At 47.2% G+C, this 12,877-nt stretch overlaps 1 protein-coding gene across 1 annotated transcript in view; it reads left to right on the top strand.

Moving 5' to 3' along the window:
- Nucleotides 1-395: 395 nt before the first annotated feature.
- LOC132836640 (spectrin beta chain, non-erythrocytic 4-like) overlaps nucleotides 396-12,877 on the top strand; it is a 197,079-nt gene continuing 184,597 nt past the window's right edge. The window contains exons 1-6 of the mRNA XM_060856031.1: nucleotides 396-543; nucleotides 2,718-2,869; nucleotides 5,786-5,959; nucleotides 6,475-6,566; nucleotides 8,104-8,184; nucleotides 12,527-12,642. Coding sequence (XP_060712014.1) covers nucleotides 396-543; nucleotides 2,718-2,869; nucleotides 5,786-5,959; nucleotides 6,475-6,566; nucleotides 8,104-8,184; nucleotides 12,527-12,642 — 763 coding nt within the window. The remainder of the gene's footprint in view (nucleotides 544-2,717; nucleotides 2,870-5,785; nucleotides 5,960-6,474; nucleotides 6,567-8,103; nucleotides 8,185-12,526; nucleotides 12,643-12,877) is intronic.

The following is a 12,877-nucleotide window of genomic DNA, read 5'->3' as shown; positions in this document are numbered from 1 at the left end:
CCTGATGGGATTTGAACTCATGGCCTGGGGCCTGTGGGGTCCTAGTCTCATGATGTTACCACTATACCACCAACCCTCAGCCATCATCAATGAGAAGCTGGGTTGTCTCAGGTATAGTGAGTTTGCTGTTATTGTTTTATTGTAGTTGTTCTTTTCTCATTTGTTACCATGGTTACAGAGCACAAGTGATGGGCCTTTTATGGTGCAGTGGTAATATCTCTAGCTCTGAGACAGGAATCCAGATTGAGTCCCATCAGTTGCAGATGTGTGGAATGACATCCCTGGACAGGTCGATATAGAAAATATCTACATGGCATAACAGTGCCTTCGTTTTCTTTTCAGATTTCAAGCTTCCCACTTTTACCCAAGACATCTGACCTCTGAACCTTGACACCATGTCATCTACGGCCACTGACCTCGACAACATGGAGGTGCAGCGACAATACAAAGTGAGCAGTCGATGGGAGACCTCAGACAGTCAATGGGAAGAGGAGCACAGCACCTCCAAATTGTTTGAATCATCCAGGATCAAAGCCCTCGCTGGTGAGTCTTAACCGACTTAAACCTCATCAACTCACTCAGTAGGGACCCTCCTCTCCACAGTAACTGCCCCACTCACTACATGAAATGCCTCCCTCACTGCTGTAAAAGCCTCCTCTCCACAGTCAATGCCCCACATTCTTGAGCTGTTTCATCAATGACCTTCCTGCCATTATAAGGTCAGAGGTGAGGGCGTTCATTGAGGACTGCACAATGTTCAGCGCTTCTTCAGAAACTGAAGCAATCCGTGTCCAAATGCAGCAATACCCAATGGCATTGTGGGTCAACCAGCTGTAGCGAGACAAGATGGTAGCTCACCACCACCTTCTCAAGACGCAGCTAGGGATAGCCAGTAAATACAGGGCCGAGCCAACGGTGCCTCCATGTAGGAAGTGAAAATTGTTTATAGTAAAACTTTAATGTTCATTTCAGTCACTTTTCTCATTTTGGGTTTGTGAGTGTCATACCTTTGCAAGCTGAACTGACCATGAAAACTGGAATTTGCTGTTGAAAATCTATCCTCAGCCAATGGTGCGCTCCGAGGAGGTGACGTATGTATTCTGGCTGAGGAACAGGCAGAATGTCAGTGCCCCCTGGGAGGTTGAGGTGGTGGGGGTGGGAGGGGAATTACAAGGGAAAGGTGGGATTGGGCAGCTCACTGCCACTGGTGGGGTGGTTGGGGTGGGGGGAGGGCGTTTGGGAGGTGTAAACATGCTGGCAAGCTGACCCTCGCAATTGCCGCAGCATCCATCGACCCTTGGTGTCTTCTGTTTGTCGCTACACCCTCGGTATGAGCTCCTTGACCTTTGACATGGCCTGGGCTGGAATTAGAAATGCTGGTCCCTTTCGCTCCAGAGTTGATTGGAAGTGGGTGACCTTTGTATTGTGCAGCTGGGGCCTTCCGCAATGGGGATGGGGTGTTGATTTCTGGACGGGGTAAGGTTGAAACTAGTGTTTGTGCTAAAGTGTAGATTTGCAACAAAATTCTTGCAAATCTTCAAAAATCTTTCTGTCAGCAGTGGTATTGCCGGATTGTTAATGCAGAGACCCAGGTCATGTTCTGGGGAACTGGATTTGAACTCTGCCACACAGCAAATTGTAGAAATTGCATTCAATTTTTTAAAAAAGTCAGGAATTAAAGATCTAATGATGACCTTGAATTATTAGGAAAAGCCTATCTGGTTCACTAATGTCCTTTGGGGAAGGAAAAAGCCATCCTTACCAGGTCTGGCCTACATGTGACTCCATGTGGTTGACTCTTAACTGCCCTCTAGGCAATTAGGAATGGCCAATAAATGCTGACCCACCCAGCAATGCCCTCATCCTGAATGAATTAAACAAACGACATTAGCACATGTATATCTCAATCAGATAACACCAGCTCTGATTTTTTGGAGATTCCGACAGTTTCTGTCTAACCTTGTTCTCTTTGTCAGCTTTACATGCTGTGGTTATATCCGGACCCATTCCAACATTCCCAGGCATTGCTTGGTTATATGGTGGAGTGAAGTTCCCAACAGGGGAATGGCTCCTTAAGGAGCCTCAGCTTAACAGTCTCTTTGCCCTAGAGAGGGTGCAGATTCGAGGTGAGCCTTGTATAATCACTGAGGGAGTTACTCTGTGCTAATGGTGTGTGGAGAGGTACTAGGCTGTGATTTAACACCTTCACCTCTCCCTCCCTCTCCCTGCAACTTTCTGCCTTCCTCTCCCTCTCATTCCCTTTCCCTCTCTCTCTCTCCCCCCCCATCTCTCCCTCTCTCTCTATCCCCTTCTATGTCTCTGTCCTTCTCCCTCCCTGTATCTCTACCCCCTCTTTCCTTCTCCATCCCTCTCCCCTTTTTCTCTTTCTCCCTTTTTCTATCTGTCTCTCCCTCTCTCTCTGTCCCTCTCTCCCTCCCTCTTCTTATCTCTCCCTTTCTCTCTATCTGTTTCTCTCCCTCTCTGCCTCCTCTTCCTCTCTCTCTCTGTCTACTCTTGACACCGTCCTTCTCCCTCTCCCTCCTTTCCCTCTCTCCCTTTCCTCTCTTCCCCTTCCTCTTCCCCTCCTTCTCTCCTCTCCCTCTCTCCTGCTCTCCCTCCATGCCTCTGACCCACTCTGTCCATCTCTCTCTCTCTTCCTCTCTCTCTATTTCTCCCTCCCTCCCCTTTCGCCCCTCCACCCCCCACCGCCCCACCAGATGAGCGGGATGCTGTACAGAAGAAGACCTTTACCAAGTGGATGAATTCTCACCTGGCGCGGGTGATGTGTCGGGTCACAGATCTGTACGTGGACTTGCGTGATGGCTGCATACTGACCAAACTGCTGGAGGTTCTGTCGGGAGAGCAGCTGGTAATAGATCCACCTTCAGTCTTCCTGCCATTTACCGGGGGCCTGGTAACACCATGCAATCCATGGCAATCTATTAACCGCCACATCCACCGATTCTCCCTTATCTATTCTATTTGTTACATCTTCAGAAGAACCTAGTGGATTTGTGAAGGGCCTTTCATAATCTCAGAGTTAAAAATCACACAACACCAGCTTATAGTCCAACAGGTTTATTTGGAAGCACTAGCTTTTGGAGCGCTGCTCCTTCATGAAGGAGCGTCACTCCGAAAGCTAGTGCCTCCAAGTAAACCTGTTGGACTATAACCTGGTGTTATGTGATTTTTAACTTTGTACATTCCAGTTCAACACTGGCATTTCCAAATCATTCATAACCTCGTGCTGACTAAATGCTCTGCAAGTGTTCTGTTATCATATATTTTATAATAGACACTAGCATTTTCCCCTGAGCCAATGTTAGACAAAGTGCTCTATATTTCTTCAATTTATTCCTTTTTGTTTTAAATAGTGAGGCTATACTTAGCACCCGCCAGTCTGGAGGAACCACTTTGGAGCCCATTGGAGTTTAGAACATGCCTACCAGCAAGTCCAATATTTCCAGGGCCACTTCCTTGAATACTGTGGGATGTAGATTTTTCAGGCCCTTGGGATTTGTCTGCCTTTAGCCTCATGAATTTCTCTTATATCATTTTGTTACTAATACTGATTTTATTCAATTCTTTCTTCTCAGTAGATCTTGGCATTCTAAGATTTTTGGGAAATTACTTCTGTTCTCTTTTGTGAAGACACAACCCGAAAATGTGTTCAGTTCTTCTACCATTGCTTTGTTCCCCATTACAGTCACGTCCATTTCTGAGGATCGACATTTGTCTTCACTGATTGTTTCTTTTCGCATATTTATAGAAGCTTTTACAGTCAGTTTTTATGTTCCTGCAAGTTCACTTTCATACTCTGCTGTATGCTCTGTACTTCTTGATCAAATCTATTGTCGTTTTTTTTTGCTGAATTCTAAACTCAGGTTTGCTGTTTTTTCAGGCAATTTTATTTGTCTCCACTTTGGACTTAATACCACCCTGAATTGATTTTGCAAGCCATGGTTGAACCAACCTTCCTATTTCATTTTTGGGTTAGATGGGAATGAATAATTGTTGTAATTCATACATACATTCTTAAAATATTAGCCATTGTGTACCCATTTATGGCAGGGCTTTTAGAAACATTCTCCATTCCATTATCGCCAATTTGTACTTCATAACCTTTAGTTAGATTCAAGATCTTAGTTTTGGATTTAACTTCTTCACTCTCCATCTTAATGAACAATTCTATAATTTTATGATCGCTCTTCCCTAATACAGCAGGATTGTTAGTTAATGCTTTTTCATTGCACACAATACCTGGTCTAGAACAGCCTGCTCTCTAATTGGTTTCTCAATGTATTAGTCTAAAAAAACCATGAGGTCTTCACGCCAGGAAATCCTGCTTCATGGTGGTTTGGATAGTCCGATGTATATGTAAATTAAACTCACCCATGATTACAGTTGTAACCTGATTAATTGCATTTCTAATCTCCAGGCAGCATCTTGGTAAACCTCTTCTGAACCCTCTCCAAAGCCTTGACATCCTTCCTACAATGTAGTGACCAAAATTGAATGCAATACAAATCTCCTGTTTAATGCATTCTCTTACATCACGACTACTGCTTGGGGGCCTACAAATAATCTCCTTTGAGTTTTGGACCTCCACCTGTACAGTTTCTACGTCAAGGTTTTCTGAGCCAGTATCCTTCCTCATTAAAAACCGAAAGGCCTGCGGATGCTGGAAATCAGAAACAAAAACAGAAGTTGCTGGAAAAGCTCAGCAGGCCTGGCAACATCTGTGGGGAGAAGTCAGAGTTAATAGTTCAGGTCCAGTAACCTTTCCTCAGAAACTTGAGACCACTAGACCCTTCGTTTCTGAGGAAGGGTCACTGAACCTGAAATGTTAACTGTGATTTCTCTGCACAGATGCTGCTGGACCTGCTGAGCTTTTTCAGCGATTTCTGTTTTCAATTATTGCTCCTTTACTAACAATGCTCCCCCACCTCCTCTCCCTATATTTCTGTCCTTTCTAAGTGTTAAATACCTGGCAGATGTTCAGATCCCATCCTTAGTCTCACCCTGCTGCCATTGAGTCCTACAGCAGGGAGACAGGCCCTTCAGCCCAAACTGGTCCATGCCGACCAAAATGATCATGTTTCTGTAATTGTTCTGGATCAGAACAGTGTATGCCCATTGGCCTTGCTTGAAGAGCAAAAGGAAATCTCACTTCCCTCTGCCCTTGGAGGATTGTTATTTGTTGTTCTCTCTCTCTCTCTCTCTCTAGTTTACAGCTCACACCTGGTTGGCTCCAGGCCTATCTCTTCTGACACACTCAAAGCTGGCCTCTCACATTCCACCTTCTATAAACTTGAGGTCACCCAAAGCTCCTGTTTTTCTGTATCCTTCCTCACAACAAATCCTGTTCTCCCATCAGCCCTGTGCTCGCTGACTTAGACTAGCTCGTGGGTAAACAACTTGGAGTCACACAGTGCAGAAACAGACCCCTCGGTCTAACCTGCTCATTATGACCAAGTTCCCAATATAAGCTTATGTCACCTGCCTTCCTTTGGGCCATATCCCTCCAAAACCGCTAACGCCATTTCCTCTGGAAGTTCATTCCTCACACCAGCCACCCTGTGGAAAAAATATTTATTCTTTTAAAATCTTCCTCCTCTCAGCTCTAAAACATGTCCCCTAGTCTTGAAATCCCCCACCCGAGGGACACAACACCCACCATTCAACTTATCTACACCCCTCATGCTTTTTAGAAATGTCTATACAAGTTGTTGTTGGCCGTGTGTTAGTTCTGACGATGGTGTGCGATGGTGTTCCCCAACTGTAGCCCAAGCCGACACGGGGCCGGATGCGAATCCATTCCCTGGAGAATGTGGACAAGGCTCTACAGTTCCTGAAGGAGCAGCGTGTTCACCTGGAGAATGTGGGCTCGCACGACATCGTCGACGGAAACCACCGGCTCACTCTTGGCCTCATCTGGACCATTATCCTCCGTTTTCAGGTAACGGCTTCCAGGCAGACCTTGACCAAGGACCATCCTGGGCTGTTCGAGTCAGTGCCTGCTCTCTCGGGGAAAGATCTCCGATTAGGGGCAAGAGGGTGAGGGACAGAGAAAGGGGAGAAAAAGATTCTGAGGGTTCGGGAGAGTTAGTGAGAGAGGAGGATGTTTGGGGAGGAGGAGGAACTGAGAACTCGACAGTGGAGAGGATGTGTTTATGGCTGGGAGGTGCAGGAGGGTAAGGGATACAAAACAGAGGGGGGAGGGGGAAGGGTATCTGAGAAAGGGGAAGAGGAGGGGAGAGTACTTGTAGAGACTGAGAGTTGAAGAGTCCGGCGTGGGGGCGGGTGCTGGGTGGCAGGAGGTTTGAATTGGAGGAGGAGCTGGAACTAGGAATGGGGGCGAAGCTGAGAGTCAGAATAAATTGAGTGATTGGTGGGAGAGGGTCTCTGAGTGGAGAAGGGTCTGGGGCGGCCAAATTGGTCTTTCAGGCTCTTTTGCAGGTGTCTCTGCTTCAGATTCAGGTGATTAAAATCAACACAGAAGATAACCGCGAGACTCGCTCGGCCAAAGACGCTCTCCTGCTGTGGTGTCAGATGAAGACAGCTGGGTGAGTGATCATACTGACGGGGGTGGAGGCTGGAGGTCAGAGTGCATCGGCTGGGGGTCAGAGGGCAGACCAAATCTCTCTGTTCTTATTCAGTACAGGGCTGGTATTAGCCAGGATTGCAGTGATCAACTGCACGCTAGGAGCCTTCTTACCATTGTCTAAGATCCTGGGAGAGCTAGTCGGAATGGGTGTGAAGAAGATATTTCACTCACTGTTCAGTACACAGTGCTGCAGAAATGGCTCTTCACCATCTTTGAGGGACCCATGTGAAGCAAATGGTTGATCCCATTGAAAACAGGAAAATGAAAACTTGAACAGAAATTTATTGAATGACAGCAATGTGCTCCAGTTCCCACCTCCCCCCTCCCCTGCTGCCCCTCAGTCTCTGGAAATCCTTGAGCGAGGCAGTAGAAATGGGCACCCCCTCTCTGGAGACAACTGGGCTCAGAGGGAGGGAGAAGCGTGCTCTCTTTATACACTGATGGCAAGAGCAACGAGAATAAGCAAACCCATTGTTACAATACAATCAAGATCTTTAATGGAATTTAAGTTATAGTGTCCTTCCCAGTGTGAACAATGCACTGCAGCTCGCCCTGTGATGCCCTTGGGTCAGGTGGCTCAAGTGTACCAGCGAACACCTCTTTCCCCTCCAAGGGTACCTGGTCATGGACAAGAGAAGGGAAGCAGTCTGGGTGAGTGACCCCCCAATACTGCCTGGAACTGTTAAGTCTCTCTTTATATGTGCTCAAGGTACTTAATCAGCCAGTACCCTTCACCTTCCTATTGGTTCCAAGCCTCATCCAAATGTTCCTCTTGTTGAGGAAGGCACAGGATTAGTTTCCCCATGGAGGTATTTTTAACCAACCTGCTCAGCGATGTTTTGACGCACCTCTGTAGCAGGCAGGGCTTGAAACTGGACCAGAGGTATGGACACTACCACCACACCATAGGAATTTTCTGTTTCACCCCCTCACCCTGCCTCACTGGTGTGTTCTTAATCTTAACAGTACGCTGGACAGCCTGGTTTTTTTCTAGCTCCCCATCGTGATTTGGAGGGGCCGGGGTTGGACTGGGGTGGACAGAGTTGAAAACCTGGACCATAACCTGGTGTTGTGTGATGTTTCACCAGATCCACATCAGCTGCGTCAGCTCTCCCAGCACCTGTTTAAACCACAGCATTCCTGCCCTTCACCTCAAGCGAATGTACACTGATCACAGCAAGGGGGGGTGGGGGTCACGATAGTGTCTCCCCTCTTGCGCAGTCCTAGCCGTGTGAGTTACACTGCCAGTTTCTTTCAATTAGTAGGAGGCTTAGTGACAGAACACAGCGTCATCTACCTCGTCCTGAACCAACACACAGTGCTGCAGAAGCACCTCTTCATAGTTTTCAAGAAGCACATGAACAATAAGTGACCGAACCCCTATTAAAAGCAGAAAGTTTGATGTCTGTCGCAAACAGGATAATTAAGCAGTCTGCGCAGATCTAGACAAGGCCCAGCTAAATTGTTAAACGTATCTGTTCGATTATTGTCCTCAGATATCCCGGTGTGAATGTGCAGAACTTCACCAGCAGCTGGAGTGACGGGCTTGCATTTAATGCTCTCATCCACAAACACAGGTACACGTCTTTGCTTTGGGGGGGGACAGGACTCAGGGCTGGAGGCTGCTGGGATTAGATGTCTTGCGTATTGCATTCAGTTCTGGCCACCACATTACAGGAAGGATGTGGAGGCTTTGGAGAGGCCTGCAAAAAAGGTTTACCAGGGTGCTGCCTGGATTAGAGGGTAGGAGTGATAAGGAGAGGCTGGAAAAACTCAAGTTGTTTTCTCTGGAGCGGCAGAGGCTGAGGGGAGACTTGGTTGAAGTCTATGAAATTATGAGGTGCAGAGATAGGGTTGACAGAACCTTTATCCAAAGGTGAAATGTCTAATACTAAGGGGGCATGCATTTAAGGTGATAGCGGGCAAGTTCAAAGGTGATGTGAGGGGCAAGTTTTTTATGCAGAGAGTGTAGGAGTTTGGAACGTAATGCCAGGGGTGCTGGTGGAGGCAAATACATAGATAGGGGGCTTTTAGATCAGCGTATGAATACTTAAGGAATGGACCAAGGACAGGCAAAAGGGATTCATTAAATTTGGCGTCATGTTCAGCACAACATGATGGGCTGAAGGGCCTGATCCTGTGCTGTACTGTTCTATGTCCTGTGTCTTGAATCAGCAACCAGTCTCAGACAGCACCAGTATTCCCCCCCCCCCCCCCCCCAAACAATCGTTTCCAATCCCTGGGATGGGACTGCCATGGGATCAAGTGTTGAAAGTAAAAGACTGCAGAAGGTCCGAATCTAGAAACAAAAAGTGCTGGAGAAGCTCAGCAGGTCGTGCAGAGAGAAACAGAGTTAATATTTTCAATCGGGCGTGACTTTTCTTCAGAACTGTAAGGACTAGGAAAGTTGGTATTTTTTACACTTTTGGTAGAGGGTGAGGAATAATGGGGGCAGATGGTGACGCGGTTCAGTACAAAAGACCAATGGGGCTGTTACCAGCTGTGGAAGACACAAAGATGTAAAGTGGGTGTAACTCAAGGTGTGGAAGGGGGAGAATACATGCTGTCTACGAAGAACAAAGTAAACAATTCATAGCTTTAAAGAAACAGCCATCAGCTGTGATTAAATGGCAGAGTGGACTCAATGGGCCGAATGGCCTTGCTTCCACTCCATGTCTTATGGTCTTATGGCTTTGGTGGGGGGGGGGTAGAGGAGAAGAGAATGTAAGAGAATGTTTTATAAGGTAGTGGCACAGAGAGGGTTAACGTTGGAGCCTGTGTTCAGCTACACCCAACCTGACGATGACGTGGAATGAAAAGCTACATCCACAGATTAACTCACCGTGTTCCCGACAACACCTAACTTAGCAGGTCCCAGGGCAGAGTTGGACACCTGATCCCAATAACCAGGGACTGGGACTCGCTGTGTTTGGGTTGGTTTGGGGAGGGGGAGTTTTGCAGGTTTTGAGGTCCTGTTTGTTAGGGTGAAGGGATTGTCTGGGTGAGGAACAGCCCACATGGCTGTGATTTCTGTCTCTATCACTTCCGAATGTAGACATTTCAAACAAGCTATCTCAATATGGAGTGACGCACTATTGGAGCAGATGGGAATTGTGCCCAAGCCTTCTGGCTCAGAGGTATGGATACTACCTCTGAACCTTAAGAGCCCTTGACGTACAAATGTACCATGGAGCTGATTGCTATCATGTAAATAAAGGACATCTTGTTTAAGATGAGAGCCCTTTCTTGCCAAGGATCACTGGTGAATCTCATTCAGTGTAAACCAAATAGGTTCCTAAGCCAGAGCAAGAAAGGCGATTAGTTCTTTTTAACCAAAGTTCACCTCACTATCTTTTTCTTCCAATCTTTCCTTCTTCCTTGGTATTCACAAAGGAGAAGGACGTGATGGATGGTGAGTCTCGGGGGAGGTATGCTGATATTCTTGGGCATGTTGATATAAAAAAGGAAATATTGGGTGTTTTAAAAAGCATTAAGATTCAACACGTCACCAAGACCTGATGGGATCAATCCCAGAATGCTGAGGGAGGCCTGTGAAGAAATTGCTGCGGCCTTGTGGGAAATTTTTGTGTTTTTATTCACAGGAGCGATCCCAGTGCACTGGAGAAGAGCTAACCTTGTTCCTTTGTTTAAGAAGGGCAACAAGGCCTTCTATCAGTGGTATGAAACTTACTGGAGAAGATTCTTGGGGATAGGATTTACTCACATTTGGAAAAATAAGGACTGGTTAGTGATAGGTAATATGTATGAGGAAGATTGTGTCTCATAAAGTTTTTTATGAAGCGACAAGGATGATAGATGAGGGTAGGGTGGTAGATGTTGTCTATGTGGACCTTAGCAAAGCCTTTGACAAGGCCCCTCATGGCAGGCTGGTTTCACAAGCTGAAGTGACATGGGAACCGAGGTGAGCGGGTAAGATGGATACAGAGCTGGCTGGTGGTAAGTGCCTGAAATGTGCTGCTGGATACAATAGCAATACTTAAGAGGCATTTTCACAGACATAGGCAGCGAATAGAGAGGTACACACTGCGTCAAGGCATAAGATGTTTATTTTAGTAAGGCATCATGTGTCTCGGTAGACTGAAGGGCCTGTTCCAGTCCTGCACTGTTCGTTGTTCTTCTGTGTTCTTTGTTCCCACTCTCTCCATTTCCCACTCTCTCCTTTAGCCTTCTTCCTTTGCTTGTCTTTCTCTCTACCCCCTCTTTCCTTCTCCTTACCGCTCCTTCTCTCTGTCTAGTTTTCCCCCTCTCTGCTCTCCCATCTCTCTCTCTCTCTGTATGTTAATCAGCACATGGGTGAGCAGAGCTCCTGATCCTGTGAGATATGCAATGGAGCAAGGCCAATCACCTTGGCATTGAGAATAGGCATGGTGCCTGGGTTGACAGCCCTGTTTACAGCAGAGTTTTCTGTCTCCCCAGGGGAATGCTGGGTAGGCCGTATCCCCTCAGGGGGCACGCAGCGTTTCCCTTCACACGTCATAGTTAGTGTCTCCATAAGGGCCCATGTTGATGGTTCAGGATTTCAACAGCCCTTAAGTGTCTTTACAGTATTTCATTTTGTTTTTCACAATATTGAGTATTGTTAACGAGCCCACAATCTAGCGAGTTTTGAGAAGCTCAGGTTGAGGTTCTGGATGTAGGTTTAATCGCTGAGCTGGAAGGTCATTTCCAGATGTTTTGTTACCATATTAGGTAACATCTTCAGTGGGCCTCTGGACGGCTTCATCCTACATCCAAGCCCAGTATCTATTGCCCATCCCTTGATGCCCCTTGAGAAGTTGGGGGGTGAGCTGCCTTCTTGAACCACTGCAGTCCACCTGCTGTGGGTAGACCCACAATGCCCTCACGGAGGAAATTTCAAGATTTTGACCCAGCGACACTGAAGGAATGGTGATATATTTCCAAGTCAGGATGGTGAGTGTCTTGGAGAGGAACTTGCAGGGGGTGGTGTTCCCATGTGTCTGCTGCCGTTGTCCTTCTAGATGGAAGTGATTGTGGATTTGGAAGGTGCTGTCTGAGGATCTTTGGTGAATTTCGTGTCGATGGTACGTCCTGCTGCTACTGAGCGTCGGTGGTGGAGGGAGGGGATGTTGAAAGTGGTGGATGGGGTGCCAGTCAAGTGGAATCTGGGAGGTACTGATGAAAGGACAGATGGAGATGTCAGGAACACTGCTCACTGAGATACATGTTTGTCAGGAATATCACAGAGTCAGGGTTTGGCCAGCTCCTGACCCTGTCATCTCCACCAGATCAATGCCCCTGCCCTGTCCTGTCCTGAGGCACTGTAAGGAACCACTGAACCAATATATGGCCAAAGTGACCACAGCCAGAGTAAAAAATGAGGTCTGCAGATGCTGGAGATCACAGCTGCAAATGTGTTGCTGGTCAAAGCAACACATTTGCAGCTGTGATCTCCAGCATCTGCAGACCTCATTTTTTACTCGAAGATTTTAACCTACTGCGAATCCTCTTACAAGGATGCCTTCCTTGAAGAAGCTCTCTTCCTCCCTCTACAAGGATTTCAGTGAGTCCCTCTCTCACTGCACCCCCCAGGTCATCTCCTCTGCACAGAAACTCTTCAGCCACGTTCTCAAACAGACTCGTTACACCTCTCCGCCCCCACCCCACTCCGGCCTATCACCCTCACCTTGACCTCCTTCCACCTATCCCACCTCCATCGCCCCTCCCCCTAGTCCCTCCTCCCTACCTTTTATCTTAGCCTGCTTGGCTCTCTCTCTCTTATTCCTGATGAAGGGCTTATGCTCGAAACGTCGAATTCTCTATTCCTGAGATGCTGCCTGGCCTGCTGTGCACTGACCACAGCCAGAGCCAAGGTCACTCAGAGGTCTCGGTGTTTCATCCCTCGTGGTGTAATCATTTGGATTTTTGCCATTTTTTCAGGAGTGACCTCATTGACTTCGCCAAACTGCAGAAATCCAACACGACCTTTAACCTCCAGCAGGCATTTAATGTGGCTGAGCAGCAGCTGGGCGTGGCCAAGCTCCTGGATCCCGAAGGTAGAACCATGAGCCTCTTCGTGTCAGAGGGCATCCTGGGACATTACCTTGCCATTTGCTGGTTTCAGCCCGGTGGGAAATTGGCACCACAAGGGATTGTGTTTACTCCATTTGATGTCACACAGCAGAGACACTGACTGTCCAGTGACCATCAAGGCTGCTACTGATGTATACAATCTCATCCCTGTCTTGGGAATATTAGGTGGCGAATGTATACAGGGACCTTTACTCTGTA

The sequence above is a fragment of the Hemiscyllium ocellatum genome, chromosome 47 (assembly GCF_020745735.1).
Source record: "Hemiscyllium ocellatum isolate sHemOce1 chromosome 47, sHemOce1.pat.X.cur, whole genome shotgun sequence".
Lineage (NCBI taxonomy): Eukaryota > Metazoa > Chordata > Chondrichthyes > Orectolobiformes > Hemiscylliidae > Hemiscyllium > Hemiscyllium ocellatum.
The sequence above is the reverse complement of the archived record's forward strand: the minus strand, read 5'-3'. Positions and strand labels throughout refer to the sequence as shown.